Genomic DNA, 24,044 nt, shown 5'->3' with positions numbered 1-24,044 from the left:
CCTTTTCAATGATTGAAACTTCCTTCCAGCTCGAAAGTCACTGGAGTCAGAGCTGAACAAAGCCGCCATTGACCGGCAGTGAGGGCAGAGACTGGTGACAGAGGTGTATTCCACTATCACTGATTAGAAAGCCGAGAAATATGTGTTCCTCCTCCCACGTCCGAGAGATTGCACATCATTTCTGAAAAGGAAATGAAAGAATTGGTCTCGTTTATTGACCTGCGGCTTATGCGCGCGTCTGCTTCCCTCCGTCTTGACCGTCGACTGCGTTAAACTTTGTTCTCGGTAAAGTTATTCATATCAAAGGATAGTAATATGGAGGAAGGTTTTCTTCAAAATGTGTTGCGCTTCTACGGTGAAAACAGCTCTCTGTCCACGGGAAACCTGGAGAACTTTCTGCAGCTGATGACCATCCGCCGCGCGGCGTCCGTCGATGATGACCGCAATCCTCTGAAGAACACTGAGGTAACCTTCATCCCACTCTTCCCCATTATAACAGAAGACAGGTGCAACTTGTCACTTTTTTTACTACAACAAGCAGTGAAAAGGAGTATTTTAGTTTAACGTGTTTGTTTGAGCGCAACTGCTTCTATTTCTCAGGTTTTTCCTCGCAAAACACTCAATATGCATCAATACCGTCATATATATATATGTGTGTCACATATTTATTTGAAACTTTGGTCTAGAGTTGTGCTTTAGTGCTTTACACACAGACAGCAATATAAACAGGTCGGATTGAAGAACCTCAGCCAAATTCTTTACTATTTATTATTGGAACGATAAAGCTTAGAAATGTATTTTGAGTTTAAGAAGAGTTCAAGGCCTCTTGTATTCTTTGAGTTGCATGTTGAGTAGAAATGCACCGATATATCGGCCTGAAAACAGCCGATAGTCAGGGCCGATATCTCCTGTCAATCAAAAGAGGGCAAGAAAATGTACTGAATTTGTGCTCTGTGTAAAGAAAATGCTAAGAAACTAGTTTTTAATGTTCAATTTGAGTAGTAATTATATGAATTAATAACATTCCGAAAGTTAAGAATTAATTTAGAATTGATTTAATCTTCAGAATTTAGTTTGTGTAGTTAGAGTAATGTGTTTGTTTATAACTGATACCAATTACTCTGATCAAGTTAATGAAATGAAGAGAATAAAGTTTTTATTTGCATTTCTTTACAAATATAATAAAATAAAATGAATAATTATTAATGATCATGAAATGATCATTAATTTAAAAGAATCAGCAGACGTCACTCTGAATAATCGTATCGGTGGAGAAATTTCGTATCGGTGCATCTCTAATGTCGAGTATTTCGTGCCTCTTTGGATTTGTGAAGTAAAAGTTATACATCTTATTTTGAAGTTAAAAGATAAAATTAGACCCTTACCTTGGGGTAAGATGGGCCACCCAGAGTTGGCACAGAAGACCCCGTGGCATGTTGTTAATTGTTGTTATTTTTAAATGTAATATTAATTGCAATTAATGGGGTTCTTATTCAGTATTTCGATGAATTATATTTCGAACATCTTTGCTTTCACAAGTGAAATCGTTACATTTGCACTCATAGTGTTGCTATTATGACACATCTTCCATTAAAATATGGGCAATTAAATAATCATAGAATCATTTTACCCTCAGATGAATCTCTTTTACTGGGTTTCTGCTTTGTCTATCGTTCTCAGCTCTTCAATTATTATCAACTAAATTGTCGAAATATATTTTTTTAAATACATTATAGTTTTAGTATTTTACATTGACACTTAATTCTTATTAATATTTATATATATTTTATGACAAAAGTCATTTATTAATTCTGTGAGAGTTTATCCAGGTAGGGGGCCAACTTACCCCATTACCCTCTTTTAATATTTGATATTTTGTGCTATAACAAAAAAATTGGCAAATGTTTGTACATCCTGTAATAACACATTCGCTGATGCATCATCATCCTGCACTTGATAAACTTATATATAATTCTAAATATGTTAGAATTTAAAAGAAAATCCACCTTGTCCCTGTGAAGAGATCTATAGGTATGATGATTATCTTTGGGCTAAATAATTATCTGTTCAGCATTATTTAATGTTAGTTCTTTATAATAATTATAATAATTTTCTTAATGAAAGTAGATGGTCTATGACGGTTGAAAATCCTGAATAAACTGAACTGAAACTCCATGATGGTTTCAGCTGATTTTTCAGATCAGGAATTGTCTCTAAATTCTGCATATCACACTTTATATTTGTTTATCTGGTGTATAGGAGCTACTTAAAACAAGACCGGTTTATCTTATGTTGTTTTACACGTACAGTGTCCATCATTGACAGAGCTGCTGTCCGTCTTTGGGTTGGGTAATGCTTCTGCGGTCAGTCTCGGTGATCTGGAGATGATGTGTCCAGCTATTCTCAATCAGGTCCTTCTCCCTGCCTGCCCTTACACCTTCCCCTCAAACCTTAATGAATCCGCGTCCTTACCGGATCACAAAGGTGAGTCTGATTACCACAAAGCCCTTCAGTTTAATGACCGTATGGAGCCTGGAGATGAGATTTGAGCAATGAGGAAACATGCAACACACGTAAATTCACTGATCTTATCAGTTGGGAGTTACAGATAGTGTTTATTTTGGGTGTAAAGTCTATTTATGGTACAGTACGGTTTCTTGTCATTCCTATCAAGAATTACACACTTTTGTGTAATCATGGTTTTGCCCTTTTTGCCTGTGAATCATGATGGATAAAAGGTAATATTCTTATCACAGATTCTTTTAGAGAGCAAACACTTGTGGAATAAGTGGAATTTCCATGAGCCGTCGTCACATTGAGTGAATCGGAGCTTATTTTGTCAAAGGATCTGAACTTTAAAGCATCTGTTTCTCGTTTCACATTCAGGAAAAAAGCCTTTGTCTGATTCCCTTTCATATGGTAATGAAGTCCTCACTAACAGACTGTACAAGAGATAGTGTTTTACTTGACTTAAACCTTACACTTTTCCCTTATTTGATTTCTAGATTGGGATGCAGTAAAGCAGAACTAGTTATGTCATTAACTAAGCCTACAATTTTGTCTCGCTTCTTGATGAAAATACTTATAATATAACTAATAATATGCCTCAGTATGTGTGTGAATTCATTCCTCAACTCGCTTTCTGTAGTTTGGGGTTATGGGTTCCTGGCTGTGACCGTGATAAATTTGGCGGCTCTGGTTGGTTTATTTCTGGTGCCTTTGACGAAAAAATCATATTTTCCCAAAGTCTTGACGTACTTCATTGGACTGGCCATTGGGACACTGTTTTCAAACGCTGTACTGCAACTAATCCCGGAGGTACGAATGAGTTACAGTGAGATCATGAGATGATATATGATATATGGCTTATGAAAACAATTTCATAAAACAATCACTCAAAATCTTCTTCATGCATGGAGTCCTAACTCACTTCTTGCCATCTGAACAGGCCCTTGGCTTAGATCCCAAAGATGATGACTATGTGCTAGACGTAGTTGGGATCTTTGGCGGGTTTTACATTTTGTTCTTCACTGAACGAGTGTTAAAGATGGTCCTGAAAGCAGATCCAGAGGTAAGAGCTTAGACGTGTTTGGACATTGGAAGAGATTGAGCTGGTTTCTGGCCTAACACAGTGGTTGACCTCCCCGACAGCTCGGACACAGTCATTTCCCTCCCCTGCAGTCATCTGATGATGTCACCATCTCCACCTTCAGCAATGACATCATCATAAGCAACATCAGCGGCGACATCATTACAAACAACACTAATCATGAGACGAACCCTGTCAATGAAAAGTCCAACAACCCATGTGAGAGTCCACCTGCTGAACAGGTAACACACAAAATTCACATGTTGATAATTACAGCATACATAATTAACTTGTGTTGAGCTGAAAATCATTTAGTTAACTGGGTGTTCTTGGCCAAAATGGCCAGCCTTTCTAATTGCTTGTAAATCTCTAATTTTGCTTTATCATCACCAAATGTCAGCTTATTTTCCTTCAGTTAGGGTTGGGTACATGTTTTGTATTTCTTTGCAGGCCGGTCATATTGTTTATGAAAACAAAAATTATCAAATGATCACATTTTTTCAGGAAGTCATTATACCCTGTGTGAGCAAAGTCTGTAAATTTTAGTCCAATGTGATAACATTAACATTAACTAGCATTTTCAGGAAAAAGAAAATCCTCTCCAGGTTAGAATGACCGGATCACAACATGAGGATTCAACAAAAATAAATCTTTATTGCTTCACTGTTAGTACCCAGAGATGTTTACCAGATTCTCCAGATAATGTGCATGATTTCCTGATGTAGTGAAAGTACAGTACAATAAATATTAGATTATAAAGATTATTGATTTACAGAAACACATTATCGATCTGGCGTGCACCAACCACTGTTTACTTTGTCGTCTTCAGTTCACTCAGAAATTTTCATCCACTATCTAATGACATTTAAACTATAAGTTTATTGGCCTGTTCACACAGAACACATTTTTGCCTTCCACAATTTTTTTCTCATAATTGCAACTTCATTCTTTATTTCTCACTTTTTTTACTGTGAAGTGGAAACGTTTCCATTCTAGACCAACATAAATGACCATTGTGACGCATCTTGTTGCTTTTTCTGCATCTCGCTAATGAATTTTCTAAAAGTTTACCTGTTAAATTCATATCTTGAGACCCATGTTGCTCAACACAAGGGACTTTTCACACAGAACGAGTTTTTGCGTTTAAAAATGTGAGATTTAGGACAGAGGAATGAATAAAGAGCAATGGCAAACACACACGTATAGCTCGTGTTTACATAGATATCTCACAGAGTTTGTCTAAACGCAAAGCTGCTTTTTCATTGTTTTTCTAAAAATTGTGATATAAATTTGCAATTGCTAGAAAAAAAGTCAGAATTGTATTTCTATATCTTTGTAGATGTAAACTCATAACTCTGAGGAGTCAGAATTGCATTGAATTAAATTGAATATAAACTTGCAGTCGCGAGAAAATGTCAGAATTGTGAGTCTATTAACGATCTGAGCACATGGTCTGAAGCTCACGCAGGTGTGTCCAAATACACTTTTGCTAGTTTAACGAAGGAAAAAATGGTCGCCTGGTGCATAGTCTAAAAGGGTGTGCCTATTCCCTTAATGAGTAATGGGTGTGTTTTGGGTGTAAAACAAATCTCTTCTCCCATTCCCTTTAAAAGCCAGTTGTGTTTACGCCATGGCGGAATATAGACACCCTCAACCTGTCGAGTCAGCGTGTGTCAAGTCAAGTCACCTTTATTTATATAGCGCTTTTTACAAGTTAGGGTTAGTAATTAATTAAGTTGAATAATGAGAGTTCAGTTCATGGAAATGACATACAGTGAGTCTCAAACAGCATTGTTTCCTCCTTCTTATATAAATATAAATCTCATTTGTTTAAAAGACCTCTGAAGAACAGACGAATCTCAACATAACACTGACTGTTACGTAACAGTCGGGATCATTAATATGTATGACCCCAATATTTGCATATGCCAGCCCATGTTCAAGGCATTACACAAGGGCAGCCAGTATTAACGTCTGGATCTGTGCACAGCTGAATCATCAGACTAGGTAAGCAAGCAAGAACAACAGCGAAAAATGGCAGATGGAGCAATAATAACTGACATGATCCATGATATAATGATATTTTTAGTGATATTTGTAAATTGTCTTTCTAAATGTTTCGTTAGCATGTTGCTAATGTACTGTTAAATGTGGTTAAAGTTACCATCGTTTCTTACTGTGTTCACGGTGACAACACTGTCGTTATTTTCATTATTTAACACTTGCAGTCTGTATAATTCATAAACAAAACTTCATTCTTTATAAATCTCTCCAACAGTGTGTAATGTTAGCTTTAGCCATGGAGCGCTATCAAACTTATTCAGAATGAAATGGAAACATCCAAATAAATACTGTACTTACACGATTAGACATGCTGCATGACGAACACTTTGTAAAGATCCAGTTTGAGGGTTATATAAGCTGTCTGAACTTTGTTTATGGTGTTTAAGGCAAGCGCGATCTCTTGGGGCGTGGAGCACGAGATTTAAAGGGGCCGCGTACCCTGAATTGGCGCATTTATAATGATAGGCAGTTAAAAAAATGAATAAAAAAAAAAATCTATGGGGTATTTTGAGCTGAAACTTCAGACACATTCAGGGGAAACTTAAGACTTGTATTACATCTTTTGAAAACATGTTCTTTGGCACCTTTTAATATTTGGCATGTGTGTGTAACAAACGTGTTTGAACCTGCATATAGGCTCATATTACTAACACGCCCTTTAAATAACAAAACAAAATACTGCACCATTGACTTTAGAGCAGGTTTCAGTCGTTTTCAGTTCCTCAAAATAGCCACACGCCAACAACGCACCTGAACACACCTCGTTTCAGACCGTGGGTGAACAGAGGAGCGCGAGTGCATTTGCTATTTAAACAGTGTGAGAATGATAACTGCGTCAGGCTAAAACTAGCAAAAAAACACTTGCGTCGCGCCTGGAGTCACATTGCACTGGGTGTGTGATATAGTGTTTAGTTTATAGATGTAAACTCAATTGTGTGGGAAAAAGTCAGAATTGTGAGATAAAAAGTCGCAAAATGCATTCTGTGTGAACGGCCCCCAAGAACGAATTTTGTGTGAACGCGTGCCTCTAACAGAGTCTATTGTGTTACGTTTGTGCAGAATGCTTGTGTTTTAGCTTGTCGCTGGCTTAAAGGGGCTGGAATGTCGAATATAAAGACTACGGCGTGGATGATCACCGTCAGCGATGCCGTACATAACTTCATAGACGGTCTGGCCATCGGAGCGTCCTTCACAGTCTCTCTACTCACGGGCTTCAGCACCTCCATCGCTATCTTCTGTGAAGAGTTCCCTCATGAGCTGGGTAAAACACAGGCAGAGACACCCATCATCAAAACATCACTTCAGTGGGATCTTTAAGTCGGATTTTCTCTCTGCAGGTGATTTCGTGATTCTGTTGAACTCGGGCATGAGTGTCGGTCAGGCTGCGTGTTTTAACCTGCTGTCGGCGATGTGCTGTTATCTGGGTCTGGCGCTGGGGATCCTGCTGGGCAGCAGTTTTGCTCCTAATGCCATCTTTGCCATTGCTGGAGGAATGTTCCTCTACATCTCCCTCGCAGATATGGTGAGACGTCTTTCTTTTAACTGTGGAAAATGTTCAAACTTATTACAGTAATCATGACTGCCTCCCACTTATTACAACTCAGCATAAAAAATGGCCATGAAATATTGATTTGAGTTGAAATCATGTGATAATCTAACCCACATCTGAAATCTCATACTCTCCTCTCAGTAGGTACTTAATTTGAATTAGTAATTATTATTTCACAACTGCTAAAAGTATGTTCTATATAGTATGAATGTAATCCGGACGTACTACATTCGTCATGTTGTCATGATCATGTGACCAACCATCGCTTCTCTGCCTTTAACAGATCCTCTCCCGTGGCCTCATGGGATAGTAAATCTTATTCACTCTTCAGATGTAGTAGGGTTCTTGATCTGGGTATCTGTGAATTCGGACATACTTATTTTCACATTCTGTGTTTCACCTTCTATATAGTAGGGAAGTATGAGATTTCAGATGTCCACCCTATCCGCCCTAAACAGTACTGAATATTACTAATGTCACATACTATTTAGGATGGATAGTGTGCACTCTGAGACGCACACCTGGAGTCGTGACAAATCGGGTCTTCGCTAGGACCCCAAACGATCCCATTGGATCAAAGAACTCTTAGTGCCTGATTACAATTCCTACAAAATCACATTATGAAATATGTTGTTAGAACTGTTATAATGACGATGAATGTACATTTTAGTACTAGCCTGCAACACTGCAACCATATTATAGTGATATTAATATTAAAGTCCTCTAAGATCATTTTCACTACAAACAACTGAAATGCAAGATAGTGCTAAAAGTAAGTCTGTGGTGTGATACAAGAGCTGCTTTCAGTCAAAATTACCCAAAAATGCCGCGACTGATCAGAATCAAGTATTCCAGAAAGTGTCTTTAAATATCTAAACACAGCGCTGTTTCTCCAGTTCCCAGAGATGAACAGCATCATGGCAGCACACACCAGAGGCTATCGAGGAAGGGTCGTGTTCTTCCTGATCCAAAATGCTGGGCTGCTCACCGGATTCACTATAATTCTGCTCATTACCCTGTTTGCTGGAGATATCAATCTGGGGTAGAAAGAAAGAATCGCACGAAAACAACGTGGAAAACAAAGAACAATTGTTTTCAGTGCCAGAAACCAAAACCTTGAGATGGACACTGTTGGTGTTTCTGTTTGTATATTAGACTCGTATAGTGTGATGGCAAAAATGTGACACAATCATATAGTCCTGGAAGACATGATTTTTGTGATGTTGTTTAAAGATTTTTTGTTGATTGTCTGATGTGAGCTGGCTACAATCCCCTGCTGTGTGTGGAGGAATTCCTCCGAGGACAGACGATCTGAGCGGCTTTGTAGTCCGAAGCACACAGTCTTTAACTGAAGGATATGAAGGTGAAGATCATTGAGATCTTTCTACAGCTCGTTTCATTAGAGGGAAAATCTGTGTATTCAAACCTTGTTTCCATCTATGTGTGAGAACAGGGGTTATAATATTGGGTCAAAAGGGTTCACTGTTAATAAAGTACATATTCTTTATTTTTCAGCTAATTCAGTATTGTTCAAAAGTTTGGGGTCAGTAAGATTTTTTTAATGTTTTAAAAGAAGTATCTTCTGCTCACCAAGCCTTCATTTATTTGATTAAAAATACAAACAAAAACAGTAATGTGAAATATTTTTTCTATGTGAATATACAGTAAAGTGTAATTTATATCCAGTGATCAAAGCTGAATTTTCAGCATCATTACTCCAGTCTTCAGTGTCACATGATCCTTCAGAAATCATTCTGATATGATTTGATGCTCAAGAAACATTTATGATTATTATCAATGTTGAAAACGGTTATTTACATTTTTATTTCATGATGCTATGATGAATAGAAAGTTCAAAAGAACAGCATTTGTCTGAAATCTAAATCTTTTGTAACATTAAACCGTTCAAAAGTTTGGGGTCAGTAAGAATTTTAATTTTATTTTTGGGGGATAGAAATAAAATTAATCAATACTTTTATTCATCAAGGATGAGTTAAACTGATCAGAAGTTATAGTAAAGACAATTATAATGTTAGAAAATATTATATTTTAAATAAATGCTGTTCTTTTGAACTTTCTATTCATTGAAGAATTTTGAAAAAAAAAATTGTACATAACTGTTTTCAACATTGATAATATTCATAAATGTTTCTTGAGCAGCAGATCATCATATCAGAATGATTTCTGAAGGATCATGTGACTCTGAAGACTGGAGTAATGATGCTGAAAATTCAGCTTTGATCACTGGAATAAATTACACTTTACTATATATTCACATAGAAAACAGCTGATTTACATTAAAATAATATTTCACTATATTATTGTTTTTTTTCTGTATTTATTGTGAAATAAATGCAGCCTTAATGAGCATAAGAGAATTTATTCAAAAACATTAAAAATAGTAATGTTTCCAAACTTTTGACTGGTAGTGTATATATTTGATATGTATATATTTGATATATATTTGATTGATTGATTTTTATATATATATACACACACACACAATATACTGTATATATTGTGACCAGGGCTTAACATTAACTTGCTCATCAGCCACTGTGGCTAGTGGTTTTCCAAAGTTAGGGTTAGCCACAATTTTGATGTTGGTAAATTACATTTTATATGATTAAAGTTGACTTTGTTATGCTTAAATTACTTTATTTTGAGTAATTTTACTTGATTTAGAAGATTTAAAACCCTTTCAAACTTTTAAATGCACATCGACCACCCAAATCAAGACTACATTGTATATCAGCTGGTATTACGGGTGGGCAAGAGGTCGACAATATATGAGCATGGGCAAATATGAGATAAGTTATTATGAAAGAAGCAAATTACAAAAACAATAGTAAATTAAAAATAATCTTTTTTCAGATATAGTAGGATTAACATATAGCCTACATTTATTTAACATGTTTTGTTGTTTGATTAACATGAATGACCTATTTAATTGGACTGCTGAATGCATGGACGTAACTGACGCATATTCAGTTATTACCCACCTGTTTACGTCCACTTAAGCCATAACCGACTGTATTCACGCGAGATACTCCACACGATGGACATTTAGAGATCTGCGTGCACGTGTATTAGACTATTCGACAGAGAGAGAGTGCACGCGAGAGAGCGCTTCTGTTGTTTGTCATTCTGCGTAATTCCGCCTATCGCTCCTTCACTAACTGCACGTAAATGACGAATTGTGTGATTGGATTTTAATTTTGTGCTACGACGATCTTAGACGATCATTTGGCTGTAAACTGAAATTACATTCAACCCGTCAAAGTGGCTAGTGGGAGTGGCTGTTTTACCCGCCACAGCTGTAATCTACCCGCATTTGGCGGGTTGGCGGGTGTTAATGTCAATCCCTGATTGTGACACTTGTTGTGACCATGTTACAAAGGAATATATTTCAAATAAACGCTGTTCTTTTCAACTTTCTATTCATCAAAGAATCCTGAAAAAAAAAAATTGTACACAATAATTGTTTCTTGAGCATCAAATCATTATATCAGAATGATTTCTAAAGGATGTGACACTGAAGACTGGAGTAATGATGCTGAAAATTCAGCTTTGATCACTGAATATAAATTACTTTGTAAAATATATTCAAATATAAAAAAACATTTTAAATTGTAATAATATTTTACAATATTACTGTTTTTACTGTATTTTTAATTAAATAAATGCAACCTTTGTGAGCAGGTGAAACTTCTTTTAAATACATTGAAAAAAACTTACAGATCCCAAACTTTTGGACAGTAGTGTATATATGTACATACTGTATAGTCAAGTCAAGTCAAATTTATTTATATAGCGCTTTTACAATTGGTAATTGTTTCAAAGCAGCTTTACATATTAGAAGCACAGAAAAAAAGGAAATGGTTAAAAAAAAGCTGTACAAACAAGCGTGGTAATATGTAACATATACAAGATGGTGCTACATTAAGCCAATGTCGGCTGACTCCCAGGGGGGGAAAAAACCCCTAGGAGAAAAACCCAGCATGCTAGCACTGGGAAAAAAGTCCTAAGAGGGGAAAAAAACCCTTGGAAGATATATATGTAAATGGATATGGAGATCAAAATCTGAATTATACATTTTTATTATAGAGATTAAAAATAGATTATATATAAATATGTAAGCGGATACGGGGATTAAAAATCGGAATTATAGATGCAGCCAGAACTGGATCTTTAGGCCCATTGTCTCCTGGGCTACGTTGTAGTCAGGTCCAGACGCAGGTTCTCCATCTGATCTGGATACGGCCTGGATCCAGCACCCGGCAGACCTCAGGATAAGCAGAGAGACAGATATTAGCGTAGATGCCATTCTTATTCTGATGTACAGGTATATCTAGTGTTATAGGAAATGTTCTCGGTTCCGGCCGACCTAATTATTGCAGCGTAACAATCCTTTAACGGATTTGAAAAATGTTAATGTATTGATAATGTGTTATGTGTATGCAAGAGCAAAGAGATGTGTTTTTAGTCTAGATTTAAACTGACAGAGTGTGTCTGCTTCCCGAACAATGCTAGGAAGATTGTTCCAGAGTTTAGGTGCTAAATAGGAAAAGGATCTGCCGCCTTCAGTTGATTTTGATATTCTGGGTATTATCAACTGGCCTGAATTCTGAGATCGCAATAAACGTGAAGGACTATAATGCATTAAGAGCTCACTTAGGTACTGGGGAGCTAAACCATTTAGAGCTTTATAAGTAAGTAGCAAGATTTTAAAATCTATACGATGTTTAATAGGGAGCCAATGTAATGCTGACAGAACTGGGCTAATATGGTCATACTTTCTGGTTCTAGTAAGAACTCTAGCTGCCGCATTTTGGACCAACTGTAGTCTGTTTAAAAGCCGAGCAGAACAACCACCCAGTAGAGCGTTACAGTAATCTAGTCTTGAGGTCATGAATGCATGAACCAACTGTTCCGCATTTGTCATTGAGAGCATATGTCGTAATTTAGATATATTTTTTAGATGGAAGAAGGCGGTTTTACAGATACTAGAAACATGACTTTCAAATGAAAGATTGGTATCAAAGAGCACACCCAGGTTCCTAACTGAGGGCGAAGTTTTAATGGAGCACCCGTCAAGTGTTAGAGAGTATTCAAGGTTTTTTCGTGAGGAAGTTTTTGGTCCAAAGATTAGGATATCAGTTTTTTCTGAATTTAATAATAAGAAATTTCTTGTCATCCAGTTTTTAATGTCAGCTATGCATTCTGTTAGTTTTGTGAATTTGTAGGTTTCGTCAGGGCGCGAGGAAATATAGAGCTGAGTATCGTCAGCGTAGCAGTGAAAACTAACACCATGCTTCCTAATTATCTCTCCTAAGGGCAGCATGTACAGAGTGAAAAGCAACGGTCCTAATACTGAGCCTTGTGGTACTCCATATTGAACCTGTGATCGATACGACATCTCTTCATTAACTACTACAGACTGATAACGGTCAGATAAGTAAGATTTGAACCATGCCAAAGCAATTCCACTAATGCCAATATAGTTTTCAAGTCTTTTTGGAAGAATGTTGTGATCGATAGTGTCAAAAGCAGCACTGAGATCTAATAACACTAATAGAGAAATACAGCCACGATCGGATGATAGGAGTATATCGTTTGTAACTCTAACGAGAGCAGTCTCAGTACTATGGTATGGTCTAAATCCTGACTGGAAATCCTCACAGATTCCATTTCTTTCTAAAAAGGAGCACAGTTGTGTTGAAACTGCCTTTTCTAGTATCTTTGACAGAAAAGGTAGATTCGATATTGGCCTGTAATTTACTAAATCTCTCGGATCTAGTTGAGGTTATTTAATAAGAGGTTTAATAATAGCCTGCTTAAAAGTTTTTGGCACTTATCCTAGTGTTAAGGATGAATTAATTATATCAAGAAGTGGACCTACGACCTCTGGAAGCATTTCTTTCAGTAGTTTAGTCGGCATTGGGTCTAACATACATGTCGTTGATTTTGATGATTTGATAAGTTTAGATAATTCTTCCTCTCCTATAGCGGCGAATGATTCTAGTTTTACCTCAGGGACACTACAGTGCACTGTCTGAAGCGAAACTGTAGACGGTTGCATGTTTTTAATTTTCTCTCTAATATTATCAATCTTGCAAGTAAAGAAGTTCATAAAGTCATTACTGCTGTGCTCTATGGAAACGTCAGCAGTTGAATCTCTGTTTCTAGTTAATTTAGCCACTGTGTCAAATAAATACCTAGGATTAGGTTTGTTTTCTATTAAGAGATTTGAAAAATAAGTAAATCTAGCATTTCTTATAGCCGTTCTGTACTCAATAATTTTTTCTTTCCACGAAAGGCGAAAAACTTCTAGTTTTGTTTTCTTCCAACTACGTTCAGCTTTTCTAACAGCTCGTTTTAGAGCCCGAGTGTGCTCATCATACCACGGCGTTGGATTAGTTTCCTTAATCTTCTTTAGACATAAAGAAGCGACTGCATCTAATGTGCTGGAAAAGAGAGAGCCAATAGTTTCTGTTGCAGCATCGAGTTCTTCTAAGTTGTCAGGTATACTAAGGTGATGAAACTGCTCGGGGAGATTATTTATAAAGCAATCTTTAGTGGTAGACGTGATGGTTCTACAATATTTATGGCTGGGTGGTTGTTTTGTAGCCTTGGCTAATTGTATTATACACAAGACTAGATAATGATCTGATATATCATCGCTCTGCTCTAGAATTTCAACAGCATCAATATCAATTCCATGCGACAGTATTAGATCTAGGGTATGATTACGACAATGAGTGGGTCCTGACACGTGTTGTCTAACTCCAATAGAGTTTAAAATATCTGCAAATGCCAATCCAAATGCGTCTTTATTATTATCTGCATGGATATTAAAATCACCAACAACAAGGACTTTATCCGCAGCCAGTACTAACTCTGACAGAAAATCAGCAAATTCTTTGATAAAGTCAGTATGGTGCCCTGGTGGCCTGTATACAGTAGCCAGCACAAATGTCAACTTACATAATGTTACATAAAGCACCATCACTTCAAAGGAATTATAGGGTAGAGTGGGGGAAAACGCCCCCCTTAAGGAAAATGTGACATTGCAGTGAAACAAAACATAAATGTGACTAGAATTGCCATTCTGGTTTTGAGTGAGTATGGCAGGAGTTATTCACCAAATATTAAAATTGCTCAGCCTTCATAATTAATTCGTATTTTGACTGAAAATATTTTTGTACAAAGGGGGCGTTTTGCCCCCCTTTTCTTTACCAACCAGTTTGCTTCATAGATCAACAGCAAAATGAACAGACTAGTTTTTAATCTCTAAAAGTAAAAGGCAAGTAATGTATCAACATGTATAAAATCAACATGTATCAACATGTAAAAATTTGTCTGTACATCCTCTCAACGTGTATTTAATTTTTTCAAGTTTTAAAAAATACATGACGTCTCTGAGCCATCGGGAGACAGAAGGATATTTAGCTGACTTCCAGTGTAACAATAAAGAGCGCCTTGCTAGTAAAGATGTAAAAGCTATGATGTCCTTTTGTGTAGGGTTGAGTGCAAGTGAGGGGTCAGGAATTCCAAATATAGCAATCAGAGGACAAGGTTGGAGATTTACCTCGAGAACAGAGGACATAATATTAAAATAACCCAGCCAGAAATCTTTCAAATCAGGACAAAAAAAAAAACATGTGGCTAAGATGACAAGGTGAGCCATGACATTTATCGCATTTGTCTTCCACGTCCGGATATATTTCAGATAGTCTAAGTTTAGAAAAATGTACCCTATGTAAGACCTTAAACTGAATAAGTCCAAGACGAGCACAAGTCGTGGTAGAACGTATCCTCTCTATGGCCTGTTCCCAGGACTCCTCCTGAATTTGTATTCCCAGTTCCCTTTCCCATGTACGCTTAAGTTTGTCATTTGAATCATCGCTAAAAGCTAAAATAATGTCATTGTTATGATATAGACACGGAGGCAGAGATAAAAGCAATCCAGGTGAGTTTATTGGAACAATATGTGGAACACAGAGTGATAATGGCTGTTATCAGGTTCTTGAGAGATGAATATAAAGTAATACTGTCCTTGTGTGGTTTGTGGATCCAGGAGTTGAGCTGAGATGGAGGGAGACGTTGGAGACACTCACACACACAGAAGGGTAAGCACACGAAGGGACCAGGAGACGAAGGAGATGAAGGAGATCGCTGGAGCAGGTAAGTATGTTGAAGGGGAGTCCTTAAGGTAAGCATATACATGGCGTAGTGCAAACGAGACCGGACAGTGAGTGTGTGTGAGAGTGGTGGCTTTGTAGTGCTGGTGATTGCAGAGTGAATGAGGTGCAGGTGGCGGTGATTAATAAGCTGGTGATTGAGTGCGTGGGTACTGTGGTGAGGTGGAGCCTGGCGTGTCTGTGACAGTACCCCCCCTCCCACGGCCCGCTCCTGAGGGCCGCGGACCCCGACGTCGTGGTGGTCTTCCCCTGGGTCGCGGGGCAGGTCTGTCTGGATGGTTGGTATGGAAGTTCTGTAACAGAAGAGGATCAAGGATATCATTCCTGGGAACCCATGAGCGTTCTTCGGGACCATAGTCCTCCCAGTCCACGAGGTACTCGAGTTTACCACCACGGCGCCGGGAATCCAAGATCTCGTGGACCACGTAGGCTGTGCCGTCCTCTAGGAGAAGTGGAAGGGGGGCTCGGCGGCTGCCACGTCAGGCTCTGTGGAGGGAACAACAGAAGGGTGGTGAGGTTTGAGTAGAGACACGTGAAATGTAGGATGGATTCTACTATACTGTGCCGGGAGTTGGAGACGATAGGTGACGGGGTTGATCTGCCGAAGGATGGTGAACGGGCCAATGAAGCGGGGACTCAGCTTTTTGCAGGGCAGACGCATCCTGATGTCCCGGGTGGACAGCCAGACCTTCTGCCCCGGCTGGTAGACAGGAGCCTCGGAGCGTCGAAGGTCGGCTGCCATCTTGCGTCTGCGCAGGGCCCTCTGCAGCTGGTGGTGAGCTGAGTCCCACACCCTCTCGCTCTCCCGGAACCAGTAGTCGACTGCCGGAACGTTGGAGGGTTCCCCGTCCCAGGGGAACATCGGGGGTTGGTAGCCGAGTACGCACTGGAAGGGTGTTAGTCCCGTTGAGGCTTGGCGGAGAGAGTTTTGTGCGTACTCGGCCCAACCCAGGTACTGGTTCCAGGAGTTCTGGTGGCCGTGACAGAAGGTACGCAGGAAGCGGCCGATCTCCTGGATCTTCCGTTCCGTCTGCCCGTTCGACTGAGGATGGTATCCAGACGATAGGCTGACGGTCACACCCAGGAGGGAGAAGAAGGCTTTCCAGACGTGTGAGACAAACTGGGGTCCTCTGTCGGAGACGATGTCTTCAGGTAATCCATAATAGCGAAAAACATGATTAAACATTAGTTCTGCGGTGGCCATGGCGGTAGGTAGACCCTCCAGGGGTATCAGACGGCAGGACTTTGAGAAGCGGTCCACCACCACCAGGATGCATGTGTGACCGTCAGACTCGGGGAGATCGGTGACGAAGTCCACTCCCAGGTGTGACCAGGGTCTCTCAGGAACGGGCAGAGGAAAGAGCTTGCCGGTGGGAAGATGGCGTGGGCTCTTGGAGATGGCACACTCCCTGCAGCCCTGCACGTACCTCCTGACGTCGTTGGCCATGTTGGGCCACCAGAAGCGTTGTTTGAGCAACGAGAGGGTCTCCTTGACCCCCGGGTGACCAGTGCCAAGTGAAGAGTGAACGTTGTGCAGGAGTGGAGTGCGACGTGCCCGTGTGATGTACTGCAAGCCCGGTGGGCAACCCGGCGGAGTGCGTGTGGAGGCATTGGCGGAGGGAATGGTTTCTTCGGACCACTGGATGGGGCTCACGAAGATGGACTCCGGCAGAATAGTATCAGGTTTTTCGGGCTTTTCCTCAGGAGCATAGAGGCGAGATAAGGCATCAGCCTTCGTATTCTTAGAACCAGGACGGTAGGAGATGGAGAAGTTGAATCTAGAGAAGAACATAGCCCAGCGAGCTTGGCGAGGGTTGAGTCTCTTTGCGGCCTTCAGATATTCGAGGTTCTTGTGATCAGTGAGGACTTGAAATGGGTGAGTAGCTCCCTCCAACCAATGCCTCCACTCCTCAAGGGCAAGCTTGACGGCCAGGAGTTCGCGGTCACCGATGTCGTAGTTGACCTCCGCCGGGTTGAGCTTGCGGGAGAAGAAGGCGCATGGATGGAGTCTACTTGGTGTCCCCTGCTGCTGTGAAAGGACCGCTCCCACTCCGGTGGTAGATGCGTCCACCTCTACTATGAACGGGAGGTCCGGGTTAGGGTGGACGAGGAGGGGAGCGGTGGTGAAGGCCTTCTTCAGGGTCTCAAAGGCGTCGGTGGCTAATGGAGACCAGGACAGAGACTTGGGCTGGTGACGGAGGAGGTTGGTGAGTGGACTGACGATTGTGCTGTAGTTTTTGATGAACCGGCGATAGAAATTGGAGAAACCTAGGAATCTTTGGAGTTCTTTGATGGTGGTAGGAGTGGGCCAGGACTGTATGGCGGAGACCTTCCCCTCGTCCATCCGGATGCCACTGTGATCAATCACGTACCCCAGGAACTGGACGGAGGGTTGGTGGAATGAGCATTTTTCAGCCTTGAGGAAGAGATGGAACTGCCGTAAGCGCTGGAGGACCTCCGCAACGTGGTGGCGATGTTCGGCCAAGCTCCGGGAGTAGATGAGGATGTCATCTATATAAACCAGAACGGACTTATGGAGAAACTCCCGGAGCACCTCGTGGATGAAATCCTGGAATACGGAGGGGCGTTGACCAGGCCATACGGCATCACGAGGTACTCGTAGTGTCCAGTGGGCGTGACGAAGGCGGTCTTCCACTCGTCCCCCTCACGTATCCGGATGAGGTTATACGCGCTGCGGAGGTCCAACTTGGTGAACACAGTGGCACCGCGGAGATGTTCCAGGGCCGCTGGGACGAGGGGAAGTGGATATCGGAACTTGATGGTGATCTTGTTGAGTGCACGGTAATCGATGCATGGCCTCAAGCCTCCGTCCTTCTTTGCCACGAAGAAGAAGCTTGAAGCAGCAGGGGAAGTAGACGGGCGGATGTAACCTTGTTCGAGTGCCTCCTTGATGTATTCCTCCATGGCCTTCTCCTCCGGTATGGACAGGGGGTATATGCGTCCCCTGGGCACTGGTTCACCTGGCAGCAGATCGATGGCGCAGTCCCATGGCCGGTGTGGAGGAAGCTTGGAGGCGCGTTGCGGGCAGAAGACGTCGCTGAAGGGGGCGTAGTCAGGGGGAACATCCACGGAGCGCTTCTCAACAGGGCTCTCGATGGACGTGGCATTCACGAGAAGAGACTTGGAGAGTGGAGGTTTTGGAACAGGAAGCGCTGGGAAGCAGTCTGGGAAGCAGTGATCGCCCCACTTCAGGACTTCGCCCATGCGCCAGGAGATGTTGGGGTTGTGTTGTTCCAGCCACGGGCGCCCTAGAACCACGTCAGCGGTGGATTCCTCCAGAACCAGCAAATGGATGTGTTCAGTGTGCAGGATACCGATGCTGAGTTGTAGTGGACCCACGCAGTGACGGATGTGTCTGCGGCTTAGGGGTTTGCCCGTGATGGAGTGGATTTGATAGCTCGTCGGTGAAGGAGAGATCTTAAGGTGGAGTTGTCTACAGAGGGTGCCTGAGATGAAGTTTCCGGCTGACCCTGAATCAAGGAGCGCCACCACTGGAACAGAGATGTTAGCAGCAGTAAGGGTTACAGTTGTAGTGAGTGGTTTCATTTTCTGAATGGAGGGAAATATTGCACTCACCACGGGTCGAGGAGGACGGATTGGGCATGTGGAGAGATTATGCCCCATTGTTCCGCAATAGAGACAGAGATTCAGGGCCAGCCTTCTTTGTCTTTCGTTAGGGGTGAGACGAGAGTGATCAATTTGCATGGGTTCGTTGGCTGGTTCTGGGGAGCTGACGGGTTCGGACCGACGGAGGAGGTTAGTGGTGGATGACTGGCCCTGGTGTTCTTGAATGCACGACTGCATACGGGACCCCACGCGGATGGCGAGTTGGATGAAGCGTTCTAATCCCATGGAGTCCTCGTATGCAGCGAGATGCAGCCGCACGGAGGGTTCCAGCCCCTGACGGAACGTGGTGATGAGGGCTTGCTCGTTCCATCCGCTGGTGGCGGCTAGCGTTCGAAACTGCAAGGCATATTCGTTAACAGATAGGTTTCTTTGCTTTAGATTATAAAGTTTCTCACCAGTCGAGGAATCAGTCAGAGGTTTCCCGAATACTTCCCGGAAGTGGGAGACGAACGCCGAATAGGATTGGACGACTGGGCCTTTCTGGGTCCACAACGAATCTGCCCATTGCAGAGCCTTCCCTTGCAGTTGTGAAATAATGAACGCTATTTTAGCCGTGTCTGTGGTGTAGAGGTGCGGCTGCATCTCCAGGACCAGCTCACATTGGAGAAGAAATCCGCTGCATTCCTCCGCCGATCCAGAGTAGGGCGCCGGTTTGGCCATGGGACTGGCGGTGAATGCAGGTGAAGGAGTGGTGCTGGTGGGTGCGGAGACAGCCGTGTTGTGGGATGACGATGTTGAGGGCTGTGGTGTGAGTGCTCGACGCAGCACGTCCACGAGTTCCTGGAATGGATCGTTTGTACTCATGCCGTTAGTTGTTAAGGTCCGGTCTTCTGTTATGATATAGACACGGAGGCAGAGATAAAAGCAATCCAGGTGAGTTTATTGGAACAATATGTGGAACACAGAGTGATAATGGCTGTTATCAGGTTCTTGAGAGATGAATATAAAGTAATACTGTCCTTGTGTGGTTTGTGGATCCAGGAGTTGAGCTGAGATGGAGGGAGACGTTGGAGACACTCACACACACAGAAGGGTAAGCACACGAAGGGACCAGGAGACGAAGGAGATGAAGGAGATCGCTGGAGCAGGTAAGTATGTTGAAGGGGAGTCCTTAAGGTAAGCATATACATGGCGTAGTGCAAACGAGACCGGACAGTGAGTGTGTGTGAGAGTGGTGGCTTTGTAGTGCTGGTGATTGCAGAGTGAATGAGGTGCAGGTGGCGGTGATTAATAAGCTGGTGATTGAGTGCGTGGGTACTGTGGTGAGGTGGAGCCTGGCGTGTCTGTGACAGTCATACAGCCCAGAAATAATTTCTCTGTTATGAGGGACAAATGAAAGCATGGTTTCCCAGCGACGCTCTGGAGGTAAAGAGGGGAAATTAGGGAAACACTTAGCGACAAAATTACGAGTTTGAAAATAGCGAAACAGATGACTAGCAGGGAGTTCATAGCGAGATGACAAATTGGTAAAACTGTCGAAGACACCGTCTACATACAAATCTCTAAATTGTGTAATACCCTTGTCATACCACAGTGAAAATGTGCGATGGGGGAAATAAGTGGTTGTCATTGATAGGTCCCAAGGAAGAACCATTTACAAATTTAAAGTGTCGTCTAAATTGATACCAGATTTTGAGCGTGTTAAGAACCACTTGATTATCGGTATATAGAGAAGGTGTTGTGGGTAAAGAGGTATAAAGTAAAGCAGGTACAGAAGATCCCTTACAGGATGATAGTACCAATTTACACCAAGAAGATCTGGGGGATTTTTAACCAGTAGAAAAGTTTATGAATGTGAGCCGCCCAATAGTAATTAAAAAAATTAGGTAATGCTAGTCCCCCACTAAGTCTGCATCTCTGCAGTAGAGATTTACGAATCCTAGGTGGTTTTCCACCCCAAATAAAAGAACAAATTAACTTATCAAGTGCGTCAAAAAAATCCTTTGGCAGAAAAAGAGGAATTGACTGGAATAAGAATATAAATTTTGGTAAAATATTCATTTTAACAACACTGATCTTGCCGATTAAAGAAAGGGGGAGGTTACCCCATCTTTGAATATTGGTTGTAATCTTAGAGATAAGGGGAGTGAAATTCGCAGAAGCAAGGCTAGACAAAGAACGAGTCACGTTGACACCGAGGTATTTGAACCCTGATGGACTAAATCGAAAAGGCAAATCTGACTGTTGCATATGACATGCTGCAGTATTAATGGGAAAACACTCACTTTTCTCCAAATTTAATTTATAACCTGAAAAAGAGCTGAAGTTCTCCAGAATACTTAAAACAGCAGGGATAGAGAGTGAAGGATCAGATATATACAATAGCAAATCATCCGCATACAATGATAGTTTATATTCAGTTCTATTACGAATGATTCCTTTGAATAAAGGGGAAGATCTTAATGTAATTGACAGAGGTTCGATAGCAATAGCAAAGAGCAAAGGTGATAAGGCGAGTTCCCCGTTCAAGGGTAAAAATAATCAGAATAAACATCATTAGTATGAACACTGGCCTTAGGAGATGAATATAGGAGGCGAATCCAAGAAATAAAATTTTCACCAAATCCAAATTTTTTTAAAACTGCAAACAAGTACTCCCACTCTACCCTATCAAATGCCTTCTCGGCGTCCAAAGAAATCACAAGCTCAGGAAGTTCAGCAGAGTGTTTAGAGTAAATTATATTGAAAAGTGTACGAGTATTAAAAAACAATTGACGTCCCTTTATAAAACCATTTTGCTCTTCGGATATAATATGAGGAAGCACTTTCTCTAAGCGGGATGCAATTACCTTAGCCAATACCTTGACATCAGCATTAAGCAAAGACAATGGTCTGTAAGACCCACAGGAGGTTGAATCTTTGTCCTTTTTGAGAAGGAGAGCAATAGTGGCTTGTGTCATGGTTGGTGGTAAAGAACCACTTTCCAGGGATTCAGTGAATACGGATAAAAGTAATGGTGCCAATTTGCCAGTAAATTTTTTTAAAAATTCAATCGGAAACCCGTCGGGGCCTGGGGCTTTATTAGATTGCATGACATTAATTGCATTTAATACTTCTTCAAGAGAGATTGGAGAGTCCATTTGCATGGCAGTAATAGAATCAATGACAGGGTTCGAAAGATTCTGTAGAAATGTATTCATTTTAGTGTTATCAGTAGGAAATTCAGATTTATATAATAAAGAGTAAAATGATTTAAAAGTAGCATTAATTTCTAAGGGGTCTGCAGTAATAGTGTCACAAGTGTTTTTAATAGTAGGTATCAAGCGGGAAGTGGCCTGTCGTCGTATCTGATGTGCCAGTAAACGACTTGCCTTATCACCATGTTCGTAGTATGAGCCACGGCTACGTAGTAGCAAGCGCTCTGCCTCTTTAGTTGAAATAAGATCAAATTCTGCTTGCAAATCGAGACGCTGCTTGAGTAGTTCTGGAGAAGGGTTCAATGCATATTTCTGATCAAGGTTACTAATCACAGATGTAAGTGCATTAAGCTTACCATTAATCTTTTTATTAGAAAGAGCAGAGTAAGAAATAATTTGACCTCTCAGGTAACATTTAAGTGTTTCTCACAGCAATGAATACGAAGAGGAGTCATTGTGATTAAAAGACAAGAACTCATCAATGGAGTTTGAAATGAGTTCACAGAATTCTTTGTCTGCCAAAAGAAGAGAGTTAAATCTCCAAAGTGGTGGGCTAGGTTTATAATTAGAGAGTTGAATATCTAATAATAAAGGTGAATGGTCAGATATTACAATACCTAAATAGTCAGAAGAATTAACACATGAATTAAGTGTACTATCAATAAAAAAGTAATCAATTCTAGAGTATGAATGGTGCACCTGGGAAAAGAAAGAGAATTTTTTAATAGATGGGTTACGGGATCTCCATGGATCAATAAGACTATTCTGTTCCATAAAATCAGAGAATGCTTTAGACATAGCAGATCGAGTCAGATTTCGAGGATTAGACCGATCCAAAATTGGGTCAAAAACACAATTTAGATCCCCACCAAGGATCAGCAAGTGTGTGTTCAAGAAGGGGATGTTACTCAGAAATCTGTTAGCGAATTCAACATCATCGAAGTTCGGGGCGTATACGTTTACCAACAAAACCTTTTTTTGCATCAGGGTCCCAGCAACTATGAGATATCTGCCATTCCTATCAGCAATAACATCAGAGGATGAGAACTGAACTTTTTTGTTAATTAAAATGGCGACCCCCTTGCTTTTGAATTGAAATTTGAGTGGAAGACTTGGCCTACCCAGGGGCAATGTAACCTACACTGATTTTTAACACGAAGGTGAGTCTCCTGCAAAAATACTAAATCAGAGTTTAAACGTTTCAAGTGCGCAAAAACCTTAGATCTCTTAACAGGATTACCCATACCACGTATATTCCAACTGATAAATCTGAAAAGTGTGCCTGACCCAGCAATGCTGGGATATATATTGTCATTAACCATCTGAATAAAAAATAAATAAAATGGTCATACAGAGCCGAGGTGAAACACCCTCCCCACCCCCCCCCCCACCCCAACAATCCCTTAAACACAAATACACCCAAAGTCCCCATGTAACCCCAGAACAAAGGAGACAGCAGTGTTTCCCACAATAACCACAAGTTGTCCACAATAGTGTTGAACAACCCGGAGACCATGCCGAACAAACAAAAGCGAGAGAGAAAAGAAAAAACTCCCGCCGATCTCAACATTAACAAATGCGCATGAATACAGTAACGCACGTAAAAATACAAATAAACAAATAACAGTAGGTCCTCAGTCTTGCGCAAATAGATGCAGAAGCCATAAAATGAGAAAATACAAAATATGGTATAGTCTTGTTAACAATGTCCAGTAAGGTTGAGGAAAATAAATATAAATAAAATAAAAATGTACCTGCTACAAACAGACAAAAATTACACTAATTTAGTAAGTGTAGCAAGCCAGAAAAACATCTAATACTGAACAAATAGAGATTTAAGACTGGAGTAGAAC

At 40.9% G+C, this 24,044-nt stretch overlaps 1 protein-coding gene across 1 annotated transcript; it reads left to right on the top strand.

Annotated features, from left to right (window-relative positions):
• Positions 1-37: 37 nt before the first annotated feature.
• Positions 38-8,887, top strand: slc39a8 (solute carrier family 39 member 8). The gene is made up of 8 exons (XM_067394180.1): positions 38-465; positions 2,310-2,484; positions 3,149-3,318; positions 3,449-3,571; positions 3,652-3,831; positions 6,713-6,914; positions 6,991-7,175; positions 8,099-8,887. The coding sequence occupies exons 1-8, from the start codon at positions 316-318 to the stop codon at positions 8,246-8,248; spliced, it is 1,335 nt and encodes a 444-aa protein (XP_067250281.1). The 5' UTR covers positions 38-315; the 3' UTR covers positions 8,249-8,887.
• The last annotated feature ends 15,157 nt before the right edge of the window (positions 8,888-24,044 follow it).

The sequence above is a fragment of the Chanodichthys erythropterus genome, chromosome 9 (assembly GCF_024489055.1).
Source record: "Chanodichthys erythropterus isolate Z2021 chromosome 9, ASM2448905v1, whole genome shotgun sequence".
NCBI classification, from domain to species: Eukaryota; Metazoa; Chordata; class Actinopteri; order Cypriniformes; family Xenocyprididae; genus Chanodichthys; species Chanodichthys erythropterus.
Note: the sequence above shows the minus strand (reverse complement) of the source record. Positions and strands in the feature narration are given on the sequence as shown.